This window comes from Sinohyriopsis cumingii, chromosome 5 (assembly GCF_028554795.1).
Source record: "Sinohyriopsis cumingii isolate HCF-2022 chromosome 5, ASM2855479v2, whole genome shotgun sequence".
Lineage (NCBI taxonomy): Eukaryota > Metazoa > Mollusca > Bivalvia > Unionida > Unionidae > Sinohyriopsis > Sinohyriopsis cumingii.
In genome coordinates, this window is record NC_142965.1 from 27,398,126 (window position 1) to 27,422,366 (window position 24,241).

Here is a 24,241-nt window from a genome sequence, read left to right on the forward strand (position 1 = left end):
TTTCTTCAAAATAGCAACAGACTAAAAAAATAAAAGAACATTAGAGTATCAAATCATATTTGATTTCCATTTAAGTGGCCAAATATAAAATAACGGATCGATTACGGAGTGTGAATATACTGTTCATGACATAGTATATACAACAAAATAGCAACATCAACCAAACATAAAACGAAAGCAATTTTTTTAAAAAAGCATTGAAAACCCAAACAAACAAGACAACAACCAAACGCTTGAATCTTTAATTTTTAGGGCAGAGTGATATGATTCAATGAAAATATTACAAACAGATTCCAATAATATAGTTTAAATTTAAACGTTAGAATTCAATATATAGTTGGGTGGAGAGGGCATACTTTTAACGCCCAGTAATACGGCTATGAAAATAGATATCATATAAGGTTAAAAATTTTATATGCACAATTTCTCTTTTTTATTTCAACTATGAGTAAATCTTGATGTAAATACGGATGTGGCAGAAAAAGTTGATAAATCACCTTTTATAATTTGCAGGGGGGGGGGGCACATGTGATACTTCAAATACGAAATATATCGACTTTACAAGTAAATATATTTGAGAATTTAGATCATGACACAAATAAGCAGGTATCTGTTATTGATGCTTGCATAAGTTGGCGCAATTTATCTTGTTAAAAGATCAATATTGAATGCTTTCTGTTCTGCAAATAGCTTTTGTAAGTGGAATCGAAAAGGAAAAGCTCATTAATTTAAGCATTGCCGTATTTTTCGGCCGATATTTCAAAGTCAGATTACTACGCTACCACTGATTCGAGGTAATAATTAGCTATGAGTGACAAATACTCAGCACTATTTTTTTATTTTTTTGTTAAACGAATCAGAATCACCACCACCTCTACTTCCACCGCCGTCGTCAGTACCACCGTTGCCAATTTTTTTGAATCTTTTTTTCAAAACTGGTAAGGTCAAGAGTGATTGCCCTCAATACCAATGGTTGAAAAAGCAGCAGGTATTGTCGTACCATTTTTCTACATGATGGTAACGTTTCTTTAAATGTTTGACTCAGCGGTATTAAAATTATAATATTATACAAAATATCGATTCGTACAATTAATATTTTCCTAAATTCTCATGTATTTCAGCTATATCGTTTAGATAACCTAATAAATCTATTTTGGCAACACTAGCCTTTACCTGTTGCTTAGCTGCATTTTTTTGTTGCTTAATTATATTATCATTACATGTAATCATTTCTACTGCTGAAATTTATTCTGCCCTATTTCACATATTTCCCATATATGAGGTAAATAAACAAATAAATGAAATATGCTACGAAGCAGCCCAGGTCAGCCAGCTCCTGATAGGGTGTTAGTGCTACGAAGCAGCCCAGGTCAGCCAGCTCCTGATAGGGTGTTAGTCTATCTTGGTCCATAACGAACCGCGTGAAACTAACTACACAAAGGACAGAAGCTTCCAAAAATCACAAAAAGACGCGGCCTCTTCCCTGTGTATTTTCTGTGTCTACTCACAGGGGAAAGACTCAAGACAGTAGGACAGTGGGTATTGTCTAACCAAAGGGATAATGCTGAATTTGAAATTATTACTATTTGCGGATTCGGGCTTTTACTAATACATTTTGGTGTGGAAAAATGACTATTTCTTCGGGATTAAATGGAAGATGCGATTTTGGGAAGACGGATGCTAGTTGTCTTCTTAATTTTGTATCTAATGGACTGTGAATACGTTTTAAGACAAACTGAAAAGCAAAGTATAAACAAAAAATTTTAACTCCTGACAGAACAAGACCCACCCACCCCTCCAAATTAGTTGAAAGGGTTCAATTCGTTTTGATTAAATTGATTACCATCAGTTTAAGATAAAATTAAAAGGTAAAAAGTCGATATAATTTGGGCATTGTCGCTCGCTCTTCATCCATCCTTTTACGGGCCGGTGTCTCTCGGATAATGGTTCAGAGTTTACGGTCATTGTTAGGCTGTTGATTCAGAATGTTGTGCCAAAGGGTCTTTTAAGCAAACAAATTTTAGAAATGAACAAGCAACTGCAAAGATAGGACAAATATTAGGTGAATGCTGCTGGGGTCTAGACTTTAGGGTAAAATATTAGTGGGCTGAACCATTCCATACAAACTATACACTACTTGCTTAAAGTTCACCAGTACATAACCATTTAAAAATCGCTGTCATGCAAACCTTTCCCCAAAACGAATTTCACGTTTTTCCAATCTTCGTACATCGATCCCTATAAATAAGAACAAAATCGTTTTAAGGATAGCCAAAGTAAAATGATATTTTTAAAAATCTCATTCATTGCTTTTCAAACTTTACATATTTAAAAACATTCCAACTGTAGAAGTCGGCATTTCAAATGATAAATGATCATGTCGGAGTTTCTCGCTATTGTTCATACGATGATGAATGATTGCCCGTGGCTCACAAATCGATTTTCCTCGAAGTAATTTCACATCACAATAGTAAAGTTAGTGACTAATTATGAAGCCAGCCGAGCTGTCGACATGGCAAATCATCTCATGCACGTGAAGCTGTCGCCTGTAATACATTGTTCTCTCCGTTAATAGCACTAGGTGTGTGTGTCTGCGTTTGCGTGTATGTGGTTGTGTGTGTATGTGTGTGTCTTTGTGTGTGTGTGTGTGTGTGAGAGAGAGAGAGAGAGAGAGAGAGAGAGAGAGAGAGAGAGTAGCAGCAGCAGCAGCAGCATACTAAAAGACTAAATGTATAAAAACCCAAAGCAAATAATATTTTAATCCAATAATCACAACACTCCATTTTCTAGTTGACAACATTCGTTCGGGCCAACTGACATTGTATAACCTTAATTTATATCAGAGGTTTCTTGTAAATCAAAAAAAGGACATGTCTGTTTGTTTAATGAAATAACAGCCGTTGTTTGCAGAATATTCCAATTTTTACTATTTGACCCTATTAAACGTCCAGATGTATTTATATTTCCAAGCCAACATCTCACTTGTAATGTGCATGAATATATATATATATATATATATATATATATATATATATATATATATATATATATATATATATCATTAAATACTCGATGAAGATTCTGTCATTCACATGATCAAATGCTTGGTGTAAGAACCGTCTTGGTTGTAGTTTCTGCCATTGACATAATTCAGTGCTTGAGGTAAGGACCGTCTTGGTTGTAGTTGCTGTCATCGACATGATTCAATGCTTTATCTAAAGACTGCCTTGGTTGTAGTGTCTGTCATATATATAACTGTCTTGGTTGTAGTTTTTGTCATTGACACAGTTCAATGCTTGATGTAAGGACTGTCTTGGTTGTAGTTTCTGTCATAAACAGAATTCAGTGCTTGATGTAAGAACCGTCTTGGTTATAATGTATGTCATTGACATACTTAAGTGCTCGATGCAAGGACTGTCTTGGTTGTAGTTTCTGTCATAGACATAATTCAATGATTGATGTTAGGACTGTATTGGTTATAGTGCCTGTCATTGACATAATTAAATGGTCGATATAAGGACTGTCTTGGTTGTAGTTTCTGTCATAGACATAATTCAGTGCTTGATGTAAGGACCGTCTTGGTTATAGTGTCTGTCACTGAAAGAATTAAATGCTCGATATAAGGACCTTCTTGGTTGTAGTTTCTGTCATGGACATAACTCTATGCTTTATGAAAGGACTGTCTTGGTTGTAGTATCTGTTGTAGACATGGTTAAACGCTTGATGTAAGGATTGTCTTGGTTGTGGTTTTGGTCATTGATATAATTCAATGGTTTATTTAAGGACTGCCTTGGTTGTAGCGTTTGTCATAAACATAATTAAACGCTCGATGTAAGGACTGTCTTGGTTGTAGTTTCTGTCATTGACATAATTCAATGCTTTATGTAAGGACTGTCTTGGTTGTAGTTTCTGTCATTGACATAATTCATTGTTTTATGTAAGGACTGTCATGGTTGTAGTGTCTGTCATATACACAATTCAATGTTTGTTTTAGGCTATCTTGGTTGTAGTGTTGTGTCATTGACATAGCTGAATGCTTTGTATAAGGACTGTCTTAGTTGTAGTTTCTGTCATTGACATAAATAAATACTTGATGTAAGGACTGCCTTGGTTGTAGTGTCTGGCATTGAGACAATTCAATGCTTTTGATATAATAACTGCTTTGGTTGTAGCATCTGTCACTGACATAATTGAATGCTTGATGTAAGGATTGTCTTGGTTGTAGTTTCTGTCATTGACACAGTTCAATTATTGATGTAAGGTCTTCCTTGGTTGTAGTGACTGTTATTGACATAATCCAATGCTTGATTAAAGGACTGCCTTGGTTGTATTTTCTGTCATTGACATAATTCAATACTTAATGTAAGGACGGCTTTGGTTGTAGTTGCTGTCACTAACATAATTAAATGCCTGACTGTATTGATATGTCAGTTGTAAAAGTTGAGAAAGGTGTGTATTAAGAAGAAAACGCGGACTGTGCATTATCCCAACATTCCATCAGCTATACGCCCAGCACCCAACGGAGAAGGACTGCCGGTGCTGATGCACCAGAATCATTCTCACTTGAGTCAGACGAGAAAGAATGAACTTCTAGTTCTGAACCATCCATGCCACATGATCCATATTTTCTCCCAACTCCTCCTCTGAACCACACCTCATAACACAAGGTGAACTGAATGACCTTGTCAGGAATTTGGAACTATCCAAGAGTAAGACAGACTGTTGGGCTCCAGACTACAGCAGTGGAATCTCATGAAGGGTGATGTTAGGATTTCCATGTTCCGTGACCGCCAAAAGGACCTTGTCCCGTTCTTCTTCATGGAAGGTGATCTTGTAGCCTGAAACAACATGGTCTATGATCCAGATGAGTGGAGACTGTTCATTAATTCATCGAAGACGATTCTTAGATTTGTTTTGTCACATAATGGCAATGTTTTGCCATTAGTTGCAGTTGTTCATGCAGTCGATATGAAGGAAACCCATGAAAACATGAAACAACTTTTGAGGCGCATAAACTATGACCAACATCAGTGTCAGCTTTGTTGCTTGGTCTGAAGACTGGACACAGAAGGTGCTGCTGTTTTCTCTGCGAATGGGATAGTTGTCCGATAGATTCCCAACACATTAAGAGAGATCGTCCACTCCGACATTCATTGGAGTCTGGGACGAAAAGTGTTCAGCACCCACCACTTGTTGAATCAAGGAAGATTTTGTTACCACCCTTGCACATCAAGCTGGGTCTGATGAAGAACTTTGTAAACGCCATGAAAAAAAAAACAAACACAAGCAGCATTCAAGTACCTCCGTGGAAAATGTCCAAGGTTAAGTGAAGTTAAGATAAAGGAAGGTGTTTTTGTTGGTCCTCAGATTCGTGAACTTCTTCGAGATGATGCATTTGACCGTGCACTGCGTTGCAAGGAAAAGACGGCATGGAAAGCTTTCCAGTTAGTGGCGACAAATTTTCTCGTTAACAACAAAGGAGACAACTACAGAGAGTTGATGGAAAACTTCCTCAAGGCATACAAAAGCCTTGGTTGCAACATTTCACTAAAGATACATGTTTTCCGCTCTCATCTAGAATTTTTCCACTGAACTGCGGAGCAGTGAGAGACGAGCACGGTGATCGATTTCACCATCACATAACAACAAGGGAGAAACGCTATAAGGGTAAATGTAACCCCTTAATGCTTGCAGGCTATTTCCAGACAGTGATAAGATATGCTTCATTTAATGAATACAAGATACAAGCAAAGAAGTGCCGAGTAGACACTGAATAATCACTTAACTATGTTTTAACTATGTTTTTATATATAGATAATAGGTTTTCTTTTGCCTTTTGTTTCATAATAAACTTTATTTCTATAACCCTCTTTTTTAAAGTGTTACATAAACAGGACTGGTGAAATGTTATAATGTAAAGCAACCATAAATACACGAAAAGACTTAGGTTTACAATTTATGATTAAACTTCTACTATCTACACCATATACATAGACGCAAAAATGTAAAAACTTATACATCTTGGAAACAGTAGCTAATTGGTTGTTTTAATTGTTATATTTGACTTCAGCACATCAAAATCCATAATAAATAGCACATTTTATCTCTGAAGCAGATGATTTCTAATTTTTTTTTAGACCAGTGATGTATATAAAAGTCCCTGCACTATATATATATATATATATATATATATATATATATATATATATATATATATATATATATATATATATATATATATATATATATATATATATATATATATTGCTATGCAACTCGTACAATACTTAAATGAGAACTAAGCAGAACTAAAGCTACATGCTGTTGAGAGAGGATGAAGTGAGGCGTCAAATTAATACGTGAAATTACATCCAAAAACCACTATCCAACGCCACCAGAAACTAGTGCAACCAACCTTTGCATAAGCAGTGAATCAGATGTGAAATGATTAACATACTGAATAATTGCATAAGATTGTTGAAGATGATTGTTATGTTTTTAAACCCTGATGCACTGAAACTGACAAAATAAATCTGTATTTCTTCTCTGTATCAGAGGAATTTATCTCGATCAAATATTTTATGGAAGGCATGAACGGATAGTATCTGATACATTCTAAAAGTTTCAGCACATTCGATCGACTGCAAGAAAGAGTGACATCACACATTTCAGAGAGTGTGAGAGAGAGAGAGAGAATAATAAGGGTTTTTGTAATATATTTTCTAATTCAAAATTATATACTAGTCAATTATTTAAAGGTATCCTTCCTTTGGAAATGATGTGAATTTTGTGTAATTCATTTTCATTCTCAGTCGATAAAATACCATCGCGAGGTAGATGTTAAATAGATAGTGACGACGGCTTAGCTTTAACAAGGCGATATTCACACTCTTGTTATGTCAGATATCGTCTTATCAAAACAGATTAAGGCTAATATGGGTCATGTCGCAAACTGACGCTGATGCACAATCGTATTTACATGAAATTAATGTATTTTTTTGCTGCTATCCACATTCCTAACTGGAACAGTGACAAAACTAAACCTTTAAGGAAATAGTGATGTGCCCCTCTGGTCTGTAAATGTCTAACTGGACTATCTCGGCTGCCAGGCTTTCCTAATGCTAACACCATAGATTCTCGGTAGAAATAATCCACAACTTAATTACATATATGAATTAATGGACTTCACCCTTTGTCCTAACTATTTTACTTGCTAATTAGCAATTCATTGACATACATTTTCAGAAATAAAATAATCAATTCCTAACATGCATTATTTAGGACAGATAAATTCACATATTCACACAATTTGTATCAGAAGCACGAAATTCGTTGGATACATAATTCCTATTATAATTTGCGAAGTAATTCGAACAAATTCATATAATACATGAGTCATATAACATTTCGAGACAAATGCATGCAAACGATTAGTTTCAGAACTCACGGATGTATGAGCTTGAAACGAATAAATTCGATAAATAACTTCAAACTTTTTTGTTGAAGCCGAATCTCTCTTTTCCTTGTATTTAACTTTCAAGACACTCGTCCCTTTGCTAATTTAAGGAGAAAAGTACATTTTATTGATCTCGAGTCAAAATTTTCTCCTTCCACAAGCAAACTTGGACTAATTTTGCGGGGGAGATTACTTAATATTTTGAATTTCGTCTTGGACCCCCACCCCGGGTTTATCTTAGCGACTCATGATTAACTTTCTATAACCGCCAAACACTTAACACGCCCATTGAAGCTAGAATAATTCTCACTTAACCGCCTATATTAATAACTAGTCTGGAAAAACTCATTTTACGACACTTATTTTATATAGCTAATATTGTCTCAGGATTGTCTTTACTTTTTCGCTTCGTCTACTTGACCCTAATTTAACATCTCGTCTTCTCTATTTCTAATCGTTATCCTTACAGGTCCTAATTAAAATCCAAGCTCCAAACAGAGCATATCCCATCCTTCACAGGCAGCAATTTATTGCGAGCCTATGTCAAAGTCAGTGCGAGAGCATCTACAGTTTTGCACCCTTACAATCATAATGAGTTTTTAGCATACGTAAACCTGTTCAAATGCAATAAAATAGGTACATGCGATAATGTGAGTCACAAAAAATTGGCAAATATTCTGCATTTTGTGATAAATGAGATCACAAACAAAGGGGCCTTTCCAAAAATATAAGTTTAGATGATGAAAACTTTGTATTTCCAGTGAACAAATAATTAATAAATAAATTACATCCAAGTGAAATACTGGAAATAACCATGATTCTGGCTCAAAATGTCATAACACCAATAAATAATTTCTACGAAAACCAAGATTATATAGTCCTCTACTAAAACAAAACTATTACGTAATGGAAAATTTCATTCTAGAAGGTTGGAAATGTTTACAAAAAATAAAATCAATGTTATATTAAAAAGCTTATCACTAAAAGTATAATAACGAATATAATCAACACTTTTTCCTTAACTCTGGCAAAGATAATAATCATAATATTTACCCATACTCAGAAAAATTAGCTAAGTGTTTAGAAAATTAAAAAAGTTAATGATTCAGGTCAGGAAAACGACCTTGATTTTGGGCAAGGTCAAGTCCAAAGTCCAATTATCCATAGCATACAACGAAATACAAATAAAGACTCTAACTAACAAATAATGCAAATTAAATATACATAACAATATATATAGTTTGTATTTTTGTTGGATTGTTTTCTAATAAATTTGGTTTGGACCAAAAATGGATCGATGTAACAATACGTAACAATTTAAACCACAAGGGAAAGTGTAAAGGAAGAATAAAAGTTTTGAACTCCATCAATCAGATTTTATAGATCGTGTTCCCTTGCACCCATCTATGGTCTTGATAACAGTATACCAATATTTCCTTCTTAATGCTGTCATTTGTTTTACCCTCTTGTGAATTATCACTTTGGTACACACCCTTACTATAAATCATATGGACTTCTCGCATATTAATGTGTGGGTGTTATGTATTTATAATGTGTGAACTATTCCATTGAGCTCAGGATTTAGAAAAGTTTGGTATTACCCTAATTCATCGTCTCGTCCTTTTATAACCACAGACTAAATGACATATTTCATTCTGACTGACATTATGCGAGTGCTTCGAAAACTTCATACATGTATGAAGATATGAGATAGATGTCCAAGAAGTTTACCTTAGAATACTTCCCAATCCCAGACACAGGAAGGCGTTACGTAAATTAAGGGTTTATCACACCCACTAAATATCAAGACTTGTAGACAAAGAGAAAAATGTAGAAAAAAGTGACATGAAAGGATATGTGAACTTCGTGTAAATAATGAGACCGAAGACGAATATAATTTTATTTTGATATGTCCCATATACCTCTCCTTTGAAAAATCTTTTATTCATCCCTTATTATTGTCAGTAACCAACTGCTTCACTTGATCAAAAAATGAAGATGTAACAACCCTAAAATACCAAGGTAAATACGTGTATAATATATTCTAACTTAGATTATCATCGTCTAGTTCTTACCCTGTCCCTGTCTTTCGCGGAGGACATATGTGTATCCAGGTTTTTATCGCCATTATTCATTCATTTATGCAATAGTTTAGTTGTATATGAATTATATATTATATTTGACTATGTGCTCATTTGCATGAGTCAAATCGATAAAATTATTTGCTATAAATCGTTCAACGAAAACATAATACAAGACTGGGAAAGAACCGGAACAAATCCCATCAATAGAGAGAGCTCCGATACCTACCACTGTTGTCCTTGGATGAAATTTACAAAACGCCACTCATCTTTCTAGGCAGAACAAACTAAACGTGCCATAATGTTTTCTCGGTAAAACATTTGCATCATAATTGACGAAAACATGTCAAAAATAGCTGACAATTTCTTTAATACAAACGGTGTAACAAATTGCGTAAGCTTTCCACACTAAGCTGCATAGCGAAATCATACTCGTCTTGGGGTTATTTTGTGTGTAAGGAAAGCAGCATATGCACGAACTTGTGAATTTGTATTGCTGGAGGTGTATCTAGAAACAGATTGATTCTGACATACAGACTTAGATCGCATACACTGTTTATTGAAACAGTTTGATTCCCAACGACATGTGGGTTCTTAGAAGAAAAACTAATTCATTCATTCGTTTTAAGCTAGAAAGGTTAACTGTAACATGGTTAAATGTGTACACTGCACACACCAATATCATATAATACTCAGCAAAGCAATATGCCACATTCCAATATCATCTAATACTCAGACAAAGCAATATGCCACATTCCAATATCATCTAATACTCAGCAATGCAATATGCCACATTCCAATATCATCTAATACTCAGACAAAGCAATATGCCACATTCCAATATCATCTAATACTCAGCAATGCAATATGCCACATTCCAATATCATCTAATACTCAGACAAAGCAATATGCCACATTCCAATATCATCTAATACTCAGACAAAGCAATATGCCACATTTCAATATCATCTAATACTCAGCAAAGCAATATGCCACATTCCAATATCATCTAATACTCAGACAAAGCAATATGCCACATTCCAATATCATCTAATACTCGGACAAAGCAATATGCCACATTCCAATAACATCTAATACTCAGCAAAGCAATATGCCACATTCCAATATCATCTAATACTCAGCAAAGCAATATGCCACAGCAATATGCCACATTCCATTATCATCTAATACTCAGCAAAGCAATATGCCACATTCCAATATCATCTAATACTCAGACAAATCAAAAGGTTTGCTTATATTTTCTCCCTAACTCTGGCCAGATTCCACTTTATTTATTCTTAACATAGATCACTTGAAATACAAGTTCCTGTGAAATTGGATAGCTCATAAACCACTTCCATAATAGGTCTCAGGAGCCGGATGTTCTTTTTCGCCATTTTATTTCAGTTTTGCAGAATTTACACTTAACTGTCACGTACAAAAGCCATTTAAAAAGCGTCTTTTATTCTCCTAATACAATTGTATTTGAATCACTTTGCTATATGTCTTTTTAGCTTTGTTCAGTACCCTAAAATTACATTGTCACAAGACCGTGAGGGTAGGGGATTGTGGCACATATTTGCTTTTAAAAACGAATCCCTTCTTGCCTATTCTGGATCACACTTTCATTTAGAAAACTGTCTATACATATTAAAAAGATAATAAGTCAGTATTTGGAGAAAAGTAGGATCAAACTATTTTACCATGATGTCAGGTGATCAGCGCACGGAAGAGGCGTCATAGTTGGGCTATAATTCTATTTTGACGGATCGCTAATATTGACCATTCGGTAATCTCGTGTAGCCAGACTGTTGTGCGAGTCTAAGAGATGTACTCCGAACGAGAAGCGTATAGTTGTGTGTTAACACCTTGCATGTTTGATATGAAAGAGATGGTTCGTTTACTCTAGCATGCAGTATTATGACTGTTCAACCATCTTTCTTGTTCGTTAGAGCATTTGAAACTCACAGACTAGCTATCTACCTTTTCACTCATTCTTTACTCTCATTGTTTACTTTTATTATCTATTTTATCAGGCTTTTAGATCATTTTTATCATTATTTGTCTACTTATTTAGCTAATACATGTTGCAGCCTATTTTAACACTGTGCAACGCAGGCTTGTACGACTCTTTTTTTCCTTCTGGGTTCAGGAGTGATGCTATTTATAAAAAAAGATCTGCTTGTCAGTTTTATATTCCTAGGAATGGTTTCCATATTGTTTTCCAAGTTCAGCTTTACGAGGTTCTTTTTTGTTTTCCATATTGTTTTCCAAATTCAACTTTACGAGGTTCTTTTTTCTTTTTGTAATGCTGTCTCCTCTAGCGATCTTGGAACATTGAAATTCTCTTCAGTTTCACCACCTTCCATTAATTGTACAATGATAATATAATTTTCCTAAACAACTCCTGAAGTTACCTTAAAATTATTTTCAAGTTACGAATATCTTAAATAGCTGTTGAATTTCTAGCTCCTGGAGTTATTTATTAGCTTGCCAGCTTTCTTTTTAATCCAAGTAGCAAAGATACGAACCAATACAAGCATTTAATTACTTTCATTGTTAAGTAGTCTTCTTTCAACTCTTTCTGCAATTCGTTTGAGTTATCAACTGGATGGAATTTTCTCAAAAACATTTCACTTCTAGTAATATTGTATCTGACAATGGTTTTGAAACTTTAGTCGATTTTTTATTATTATTCCCCGATAGGTTGAGCACTCGGCCGGGAACACCATCCCAATACCACCTTATCAAAATTATTCTGTAAAATTCTTGTACTTTGATATCTTACCTGAAAATTAGATTTACAAGTGTGGTCTGGGGTGTCCTAGTGGTCTAATAAAGCTATAGCCTTTACCGATCACTGTCATTTCACCTTTGTCCGCGTGGGTTCCAATCTCGAGCTCGGCCAGTGTGGGTATATGAGAAAGCTTGTCAGTAGCTTCCCGTGGGTCGGTGGTTCATAATGGGATTTTCCCCGGTTTTTGCTCCACCATTTATACTGGACGCCATCCATAACCTATCGTGTAGTGAAAATGGCGTTACACCTAAAACAACATTTGCAAACGTTTCATGTGATTTCTTTATTTGTTTTGAAATTAATTGATTCTATTCAGTTCCTTCTCTGTTAAATGTTTCCCTTATACTTATTTGCATGTTACATGGATTTAGAGACAAATTAATTTCTTTATCGTCTAATTAAATCTCACTGATATATTTCTGAAACTAAAACATCGTGTTACCGAAAACAAGGTAAAACTGCTATTCGAATTCTAAGTGCGAGTTTAGAGACGTATCATTTTATCAACGACTTCTATAGCTCAACACACAGGTGGAAGTAATGAAGTTTTCTTGCATTTTTGTCAGAGTGGAGAATAAGAAAGAGATATCAGGTATCCAGACAATCCTATAACAATATCCTCTTGAACGATATAAAGAGAAAGAATAACATTTACTGAAAAAATAGAAACTGCCTCTTTTTGAATGAAATTGTTTGAAACTATGGCTACAAAATAAATGTTTAAAAAATGGGATAAATATAATGCACATCATTTTACTCTGTTATTTGGGTGGATTAAGGCTTATTTTACACTGTTATTTGGGTGGATTAAGGCTTATTTTACTATGTTATTTGGATGGATTAAGGCTTAGTCAGTATTACGCTGAAAGGTCAGACAGGTCTCTCTTGTCAAGTTTAACATGCATACTACTTTAATTCTTTGTTGTTATTTTTTAGACTTAGCTGTTGTTATTGGTGGTTTAACGTCATTGTCAGTACATGATAGGCTATCAATGGTGGCCAGTATAAATGGTGGAGGAATAAACCAAGGAAAACCTGGGAAGAACGACCGACCCATGGAATAATTAATGGCAAGCATCCTCAGTTATCCACTTAGACCAAACCCGAGACTCGAACTCAGCTTACTACTCGGCTACCTGGGGCGCCTTTCGACTTAGTAACAGTACTCGTAAAGACAGTATATATTTTGGGTTCGCCAAGTAACTCTTGCGAACGGACGATATGCTACGAATGGACGAGTGACACAATCACAATCAGCTGTGCAGAGCTTTACCATACCGTCGGTCGGCAAATATCCCTTTATAGTGACTTAAAAGTACAGCTGAGCGAGATTAATCCCAAGCCTATCAGTGACAGACACGGTCAACTATTGTATGAGTGATTCCAAATTGACAGCCAGTTGGATTCAGATCACAACTATTGTTCCAATGCATTCTCTACGTCTGTTCATAGTACTGAACTTTCCACTGTGTCCAAATCCTAATAAATGATATGTTAATCTAAAATACCTTCAAAGATGAACTTAAAGTGAAGTTATTGTTATAGGTTATCCAGCATTGTTTTGAGAGGATGAACCGTAAACAAAACACCGTGCAATAGGCCACAGACTTCACCTCCAGATCAGCATCAATGCGTCATTATTTTCTGAGCACTGTCGCCGAAATAAACACAGACAACCACACCATAATGCTCAGATTTTAAATAATACCAAGACTGTCTAAATGTAACTCTTGTATCACTACAAAAATGAGAGAGGAAAGCAATGTTCTAAAATAGACTGGGATTACATTCCTTGGTACTGAGTTGCCACGGAGTTTTTTAATATTCATTTTTGACAAGTAAATTCTAGACAATATTTGGCTGTTTTCTTCTCTTTATTTTCTACTTGAATAGTCGCACGAATTTAAACATACATTTCCCTGAGTGTACCCAGGTGATGAAAACTGCGCAACAAAATTGTTACAGGATGTAATTCTTCTAAATTTGCGTCACAATCAAAACAGCTCCTGCCCTCTGTGATACGTATACTCCCATGTTGCAAATGCTTGTCAGTTTTATCTTCACACTTACTTAAGAAATTCGATTCCCCATTAATATTAATAGGCCAATTGAAAGTTCCTCCACTTAAACATGCTAATTAATACAAGTTTAAAAATATTCCGCTAACCATAATTTTGACACTGTGAAGTTGAATGGATTTTGAACAAGTTTATAATCTTAGATGATTTACATTGTGGAAAGTCTTCTGTCTGTGTCAGCATTGCTGTAACTGGGAACGAGATAAACGGTTTCATACATGTTTATTCTTATTATTATTTATTGTTATTATTATTATTATTATTATTATTGGTATTTCTTTTTGTTTTAGGTCGTTGCGCTCAGAATTCAGCCCTTCTTTGCAAGATTAAATAGGTTTATGACATAGATTAAATAGGTACATGACATAGATTAAATAGGTACATGACATATATTAAATAGGTACATGACATAGATTAAATAGGTACATGACATAGATTAAATAGGTAAATGACATAGATTAAATAGGTATATGACATTCGTTCCAGCTGCTTACTAACGCTATAGACAATAGACAGTATAAAAATGCACACGTGAATAACTGACCAACTCCAGAGATATAACAAAGTCACATTTAGCTCACATATCACAGTTTCCAGAGGAATGAAATGATAGTACCAACATTAAAATCGTATTCGTTTTTTTTCCCTTCAATTTAGTCATGCAAAAACGCCGCTGTTTTACTCGTACAAGTGTACCTACAAAGACAATTTAAACCATAATAATTTCTTATATTTTATAGATTTGGCTTTGCAGGGAATATATCCAAAATACAATAATGCTTTTTCTTTCTTCATTTTTTAACGTTTTTCTGACTCTATCATCTATCCTTAACATTTTGATAGAATTCTTATCATTCAGACATTTGATGAATATTGTACCGCGTTTAATGTCCAAGTATAAAATTGTGCAACAGTTTCTTTCACCAGACACCATTTATCATATTCGTTGAATGGGGCAGCAAGGGCTCGGTGAGTCTCATCAGTGACACAAATCTATTATGATTGAACAGAAAATGTCAGCCTTGAATACGGTGTTTTTCTTGTTCGACACGCCATTAATATCATGTGATTTTTACCGCCCCTTTTATGACGTCTTTATGTTATGTGAGCGACCCATCTGGAACTTTCTTGATACAGTCTCATTTTAGATTTCCCAACAAATGTTCTAGAATCAATTCGTTCTTCCCATGGTCGTTTGATGGAGTACTTGTTGGTCTTCAAATGAAAAGTGTTTGTTTCGAAGTTCAGCATGTAGGACATATTGTAGAAATTAAGTTATATCTGGCATAAATGCAAGAAATATCCAAACGTTATGCGTTCGAAATAAGAAAAATATGAGCATATTTTAAGAACAAACTGTCTTTCGTTGTATAATGGAATTGCTAATAAAACGAAAGAAAACAGCGAACTGTAACATTACCGAATTTTGTTATAATGATCCAGCCTTGATGACAGATGTTAGTCATTGATGACGCTATGAAATTTAGATTATGTAGAACCTAGTTTGCATGCAAAAACAAGGATGGAGGATTCCAGGTCTAGTTTCAGATACATCTCTAACATATTCCATTTCAGCCATGTAACCAGAAGCTTTAATTAAACTATTCTGGTGCTCCTAGCCAAAAAACCAAATGAGCTTATCGAATGTCCGGCGCGCATAGCTTGTCAACAATTGATACAAATCTGCAATTTCCTCCAAACATGTACTGGACCAATTTCATCTAAACTCGGTAAAGAGAATCCTTGCATGACAACGTTCAAGATTGTAAAAGTGATATCAACCCACCATAAAATATGGTTGCCGTTACAAAACAAATGACGTCATACGTTTTCTTTTTATAAACCTCTGTACACAGTTTGATCAAATTGGACGGAAAACATTTTTACAAAAAGGCATTTCAATTTACCATTACTGCAGATCCTCTTATCAATGAATGCCCGAAATCGTTAAAAATACAAAACCATTTAAAGAACTTTGTCAAAACCTCATAACAGAGTCTCGCCAAATTATAACCACAAACGTCTTGGCATGAAACCATTAAAAAATTTTGTACAATAATGCCGTCAAATGATGATCCGCTATCAATTTCGGCAGCTGTCCTGTGTGCGTGTGTATGTGTGTTTGGAATTTTTACGTAGCTTTAACAATTTGTCATTTTAGTCATATCGCTCTGATGTGTGCAGTGTGGAAGTGTATAGCGATGTCTAGCAATGGGGTATTATGCCACAGACATGTAGCATCATGCCCCACCCGGTCACATTATCCTGATACCAGGCCAAGTAGTCCTAACTCTAACCTCTTAATTCTGAGTGCCAAACAAGGCAGCTGTTAGTATTAGTTTTATACGTCTTTGGTATGACGGCCGGATTTGGAACCCTTGACCTTGCGCATTCCAGGAAGACACTCTAACCACCTAAGACACCGGCACGGTCGGCCGTTGTTATATAAACGTTCGAAATTTTTCAAACAAATTCATTTAAAACACAGCTGAACAGAATGTGACGCAATTTGAAAGAATCATTCAGATTTAAACCTGATGACATTTCATATTGATACGAATAATGTCAATCCGCCATCAGATGCAGCTGCCGTTATAAAATAAAAAAATAATATTCCTTTTCAAAACGTACACAAAAATTTAACCAGATTTTAGTGACTGTATCTTTGATTTTAAGAACTTTCAGTTTTGTGCAAAAGATGCTGATCTCTTATCAAGTATGGTCCATGTTATTAAAAACAGAAAAATGTTCGGTGACCTTTACGAATCCGATGAATAAAATATAATCAAATATAACCGAAAGTATTCAGGCATAAAAACTTTTTATTTTTCTGCTAATGAGGATAATTTGGGAGTTAATATGGCTCGCATTAAAAAAATAATATGAAAACATGTGAACGATTTCCTCTTCTCATCCTGGACACGACTTTACCAAATTTGAATGAAATCATCCTGATTGATGATCGGTGCTATTATTTAAAGGAGAAAAATCAAATCTTATAACAAGCATCATGCAAAGCCAGAGTTCGGTTACTACTATTGATGTATTTGACTTTGATGTACATGTCACCAAGGTATGCCATCCCAGAACAACTTGGACCTCTTGTTTATTTCTTATCTCACATTTTATAAATTTTGAAGTATCGCTATCTTTTCGTGACATTAGTATCAAAATTCAGACAAGCTGAGTAAAGATACCTTTCTATCGTCAATACGCAGAACTCGGGCTTAATTTCTCCAGGGATTTAAATAATTTCGCTTAGTATATGCAGAAGGAAGCTGTTCGGAATATTTTTGCATATGGCGAACGTATTATGTATATTCTGGGCGTTTTACCAGTCGACCAGTCCAAACCAGATGAACTGAGACAGCCTTTTTTTGCGATTTTAAATTTCGTATCCTAATAGAGAGCATTCCGGAACCACTCATATCTTTCTTGAAACTCAGGCCCTTAGACTGTTGTATATATTGGTGCTGACTTACACAATAAACCGCAAATACTTGTTTAGAAAACAGCAACCCCAACATTCCCAAACACCTCGAGATCCCTCTGTCGTGGTATAGACTGGTACTGTCTTACACAATGATATGGAAATCTACTTATCTGTTTTGGTTGTTACCATCAAGGGTAATGATGCGACGTTTCTGATGATTACCTCAACATTTCTGGACCACTCATACTTTTCTGTATTACAGTCACGACGTTCCAATGGAATATTAAAACTCAGATTGAAAATGTATATGCCATAGTACAAATAAATTCAGTGCCAGCAGTGAAAATGTTCCTGGTATATATAGTGTTTAGGTTTTGATTTCCTTCCCACATAAGCCGTCACGGATAGGTATGATTTCGCTAGGTCTAATTAATACAGGTGAACTCTACTGTAATAATTAAACTAAACCTTTTAGTCTGCTAATATGCAAATAATTTTCATTGATAGTAAGCAAGGTCGGTTTCACAGACGCATACGAGCTTGATATCAAAACGATTCTATTTAAAAAAGAATGTTTTTAATATGAATTGAGAACACCTCCACTCAAGTCGATTCAAGTAGATAATGGATCGGGCTGCATGTTCGGAGTCCAAGAGTTACGAAATCAATCAAATGACAAGATTGTCAGCTGCTATTCCTTCAAATAAAAAGTTAAATATTTCGATAAATATCCAAATGAATGAAGTATATATTTAAATAATTCTAGGTAGAAAAAATCAAAATAGTGAAATATATTTTGATTTTTTTCTTAACTAAATAAATAAGACATATATACGATCGATCAACCAGTATCAAAACAAGTGAGACAAACTTATAGCCGCCTTTAATTACATCTTCGAAAAATGAGAAATAGTGTGACAAGCAAGTGTTAGATTAGGTTAGTGTGCCAAAGCAGTTTCAAAGACACCAGACCGCATCGAATTATAACTAAGATATTCAAATTTATGGCGGATTTTCTACTCAAGCAAGCCGTTATTTCCGGACTAAATTCCTTTTGAAATTAGTACATGGGTGAACCCAGCCAAGGATGATCACAGAAAGTTTAGATTGTACTCCGAGTCGAAAACTTGCCACTCGTTAAAGGGGTGAAGAAATAATAGTGGAATTCGAGGATGGGATCCGCGAACGAAGGCTTCTAAAGGTAACATATCTTCGCCCAAATATTCGCACTACTTTCATAAATAGGAATTTATAAGATTGATACATAGTGACGTATTGTTGAACTGAATTCTAAGTGTATTGTGTCATTTACTACAATGTTGCAATACATATCTGAATTTATAGAGATTTGTGTTGGAGCTGTACTGCTTATTAGTATATACACATATAGGCATTGTTGGACCTATGCACAAGTAGATATCGTATTTATATATTTGTATGTGTCTTTTATAACTCGTAGTGTGGAAAATGCATATGATTGCTACTGATGATGATAATTTACTATATCCAGAAGTTAACAATTGAGAATGTGTATGCAGGTTTTGAACTCGTTATAATACTATTATTGTAGCACATTTGTTATAGAACAAAACTTATATGGAATACTTAGACGTGAGTGCGTGAGTTGACCTGTTAATTTATTTGCCATTATTCTGATGAATGGTATGTGAGAGAGTGGTGACTATTCCTTGGAGTAGAATAGGGAGACCAGACTATACTTCCCTTCTAATTCTACGTTTTACAGAAAGCTTTCCGGGTGGAAGTGGAGGCTTGACGCCCAAAGAGCGGAAACGTGGGCAAAGGCTCAAAGAGCGCGAGGAAGACGCCGTAGTGACGTCAGACGTTGAGGTGCAGTGCTGAAAGGAACACGTGACTGTGAGCACCGGAAGTGCCAGAAGAGCACAGTAGCAAGGGTACCTGGAGTACCAAAGACGAAAGGAGTAGTGACAGATGAGTAACAGGGTCAACCGTCGGAAAGGAAACACATTCTCTCTAAAGACCGTTAAATTTATGTGATGACGTTTGGCAGCTTGTAATAGGTCATTGATTATAATAGCTTGAAGAGTTGAATTTGAGAAGATGTCACGGGAATTACTGAGTTCATTGTTATATTTTTTATTAAATTGCTATACTTTCCCCTTTGAGTTATTTATTTACTTACACCGTCGGCACTGCTGACAGGGGGCTCGGAGTTATTTAAAATTGAATTGCCGTTCTTATTCAGGTATTATAAATAATACCGTAAGAGACGTGATACGTCGACATTTTTTTTTATCAAATAACTTTGTTGATGTTCAGTGAGTTGAAACTAAAATATTGATATGCGGTTTTCACCAGAAGACTTCTTATTGTGTCTCCTATGTCCCAAATGGTAACAACCTAAATAGCAGCCACATAAGGTAATCTGACACTCTTGTCATCGCTTATCAGATATGGTTTCAGCACACAGCAGTTGAGCGTCAGTCCATTCGAGTGACTGTTATCATTGGTATGTTCAATCAAGTCACAAGAGATATAGCCAAATAGTTTACAAATATACCGATTGTATTCAAGTATTTTACGATACAATGGCAAAGATTGCAAGACTATTGTGCCAAGAGTGGAGACCAGAACCTGCAAGGAAGTTGAACTTATTTCAGTACAAGAAATATTATCACATCAATGACAAACAAATAAAATAAAAGTTAAGGAACATGACCATTGGACAGGTAAAAAGTACCGAGGTCCAACTCATAGCGAATTGAACTTGCGATATCCAACATGCAAGCCAGATTTAATTCATAAACTGTCCGGTTAAGACAGTCACTTCATCATCAATACATTGCTTGCAAATATCTAGGTGTAGCGGTAACAATAATTTCTGAACAAAGGCAGAATAAATATATCAGTGCAGATTTCATAGTTGACAGGTTCATGAAAGAAGGAAAGAAATATTAATTAAAATGACAGATTTGTATACAGTTTTGCATTCACATGACAATTTCTAAGTCAGCTGGCTCAGAGTTCGTTCGATGGCAATTTCACAGAAACGCTTCAACATATTTCTAATTAGCAGTTTACATATTTGAGGGAAGTTATATCCATACAAATTTCTATGGATGAAGGTCATAGGTTTAATGAAACAATATATAGAGATATTGTATTGATCACTTAGCCATCCAAGCATGCCAAATCACATTACCAGTAATTGGATTATGTCATTGACAAAGATATATTATGCCATTTTGCCTTTTCTAACTTTTTTTCTTCTAAATTAGTTTCAGTTAAGTATTCAATCGCTGTCTCTTTGAATCTTTCATTTGCAACAATTTCGTTCAATATCTGGTTTGCAGTACAGCATCTGTATAAAGCGAGTTTATGTTGTTGTTTCTTTGATAAATTACATTTCCTTGTCGAGTTGTGCTAGGCCCATTTTTTTGTCTTTGAATATTTGAGAGTGAAGGTGTCTTTTAAAACTCTGAAAGGTCATAACGATTACACACGAGATGACCAATGACCAATTAAATTATCGGAAAAAACTGATTTATACTTAAAAGAAGTGAACTCTGCTAATAATCCTCAAGTGAAAATAATAAATATCCCCCCCCCCCATAGGAAGAAATCATTTGAGGCTTTCAAATGGATCAACAATAATATAAACTGATCATAAATCATTCTTTAACTAACTGCACAGACACATGGTATAGCTGAGACATAGGAAACAACATACTTGAATAATCAAAATGGCGTCCTCTGCCTAAATCGGGGAGAAAGGATGGGGGCTGGGAGTGGTATCTCTCTCCCAGGAGAGTTGGTACCGAAAATGGCTCCTCCGGGGCCTCCGTCCCTCATCCCCGAGAGAGAGAGAGAGAGAGAGAGAGAGAAGGGGGAGTGGCTCCCCAAATACTAACGCAATAACCTGTGGACTCACATTAGCTAGCATAACATTTAACCATATAGGTACACTTAGGTACATGCACATGGAGACAGGGGTAAACCTTTCCTATTAGGGAGCAAATGAAGGTGTGACGCCAAAGCTACGTGGCTAACGCGATGTAGTACGGGTCACCCGCAGCTCCCCAAAGGTTGGAAAACAAAAAAGAATACTAAAAAGCAAAACCACAGAGGAACCTAAACACCAATTTAACAACTACGAGGGAGCCAAACACGAACTCTTAACAACATGGTGCAACGTTCTTTTCTTTCTGTTGTTTTCTTTATTGGACTTGTTTTTCTTTTCTTTTTCTTTAATATCGCTTACATTTAGATAGGGCTAAAAAGTATGTGGAAGAAAAAGAAGACCACTGTGGCGGAAACGAGTGGGTAGGTCGCGCCCACTAAGAGCCAGCGGTAATGCCGTCACCGTCACATGCCAGCTCAATACACCTCTAGCTCACATTTATTTTTATTTTTCTAGATAAACCCCTGACTTCATCAAAAGACAATTCTTAGCAAAAATTTATTTATCGAGACTGTCCAACACATATACATGGGTATAACAGTAGAGAACAATATTCATGTAGCAAATACTGGACGTAGACTGATCCCTTGGCAAAGATCACTGATGAAAGAAATAGGCAAGGAAACCCGCCGAATAGGTTATTGCCTAAAGAAGTGAAGCATGAGCCATTTTTAAACAATAAAAAAGCGAGTAGGGAGAAAGAACCCTTATTAAAAATAATAAACTTTTATCCAAATTCTTTTGATTTTTCAGACTAAGGGTGGAGTCCACAAATAATAATGAAAATATCGCAATAACTGTGTTTACTTTTCCGTTGTTAAGCCTCTTTTATTATCGCAGTTTTCGTTTATGCTTTCTTTCCCGATATTGTAATTATATATGTTCCAGTGAATTTAAACACGGAAAGTACTTAAATCTATCAGTTTGACTAGTGGAAAAATGCAGCCTCTTATCATTAGAGACGCTGTCCAGACCCTGGGAATGCCTTCTTGTAATGTAGTTTCCTTTTCTTTGTTGCCTTGTGTTTAGAGAGACGGCGATGGAAGTTGGTGGAGAGGGAAGAGAATGAAAGTGTCGAAATGTATGTTTACAACTTCCTTGACTGTAGAAAGATTATCATAATTGATATGTCTGTTAGATGGTACTAGAGATTTTAAACTCACCATTTCCATTTCGTCTTTCAGCTAAGTTAGACGGAGTGAAGACATACATGTCTCTGAGACGGGTACCGCTGCGTCTACAGGATCGTGTTATTCGGTGGTTTGATTATTTATGGATTTGTAATAAGTCAACAGACGAAGAAAAGACGCTCAGCTTACTTCCAGACAAGTTAAAAGCCGAAATCGCCATCCATGTGCATCTGGATACGTTAAAACGGGTGGAAATATTCCAAGCTACCGAAGCTGGATTTTTATGTGAATTAGTATTAAGACTTAAACCTGTGTTATTCTCACCTGGGGATTATATATGCACAAAAGGTGAGTTAATTTTACATATATTTAAATAATTTTTGTTCCATCCTCATGTTGCCATATTTTCTTCAGAAGTACGGTCGTGAACCGATTCTTAGTTTTAATCACTGTTACTGCCATATCAAAGAAGTAGACAAGAAGTTCTTCGGGTAAGGTAAAACACTCCATTTACATAAAGGATAACGTAACATAATAAGAGAGACAGAGAGAGAGATGGACAGACAGACAGGCAGCGTGTGTGTTATAAGGAAAGACAAACCTTGCCAAGAAGTGACAATTGAATTTGGTGATGAGAAAACGGAAGAATTGTTTTCCATATTAGAACGAAAATACGAAGATTTGGAGGATTTGAAAATATATCTCGGGGAAAATAGGTGTTACTGTATTGAAAATTACGAAATTAACTAGCTTGTTTTTCAATTGGTATCATTAATTTTGGAATAGTTCTGTCATACCAAAGTTTATCATTTGACATTCTGATATAATTCTTCAAATAGTTTTTCTTTTTCAATCGAAAGGATGGGAACAAAGCTGTTATTTGCATATCTCTTAGCAAAGACTAAACCTTCCTATGTTTTTTTAAAAAACATAATAAAGTGTGTATATTTTTTCTCATTTAATTGAGAACTGAGATAAAAAAGACAACAACATAGACGCCGATAATTCTGTGCAACTAGTTTCGCATTTACTGTATGCTTCTTCAGACATAAAATGTCTTGAAAAATAGATGACATCTTTATATTTTAAAATAGCAATTACATCATTGTCGTAACGACATAAATAATATGCATCATCATAACAGTTTTTTTCATCACAGTCGTTACAGTTTTTCTATAGTATGTGCAGTTTCATATTTTTGATACCACAACGTGTTTCATATCAATTATGTGATTCTGATTGGTCCGAATAAGAATATGAAATTATTGTAAAATGTTATCTTTACTGATTGATTGCAATCATGGGAAAACCTTTCTAACCCTGAAT

The 24,241-nt window shown here is 35.2% G+C and overlaps 1 protein-coding gene across 1 annotated transcript in view; it reads left to right on the plus strand.

Annotated features, from left to right (window-relative positions):
* Window positions 1–24,241, plus strand: part of LOC149798839 (uncharacterized) — a 228,720-nt gene that overhangs the window by 150,467 nt on the left and 54,012 nt on the right. Inside the window, exon 3 of the mRNA XM_089957735.1 lies at window positions 22,970–23,263. Within this exon, the coding sequence (XP_089813861.1) occupies window positions 22,970–23,263 (294 nt within the window). The remainder of the gene's footprint in view (window positions 1–22,969; window positions 23,264–24,241) is intronic.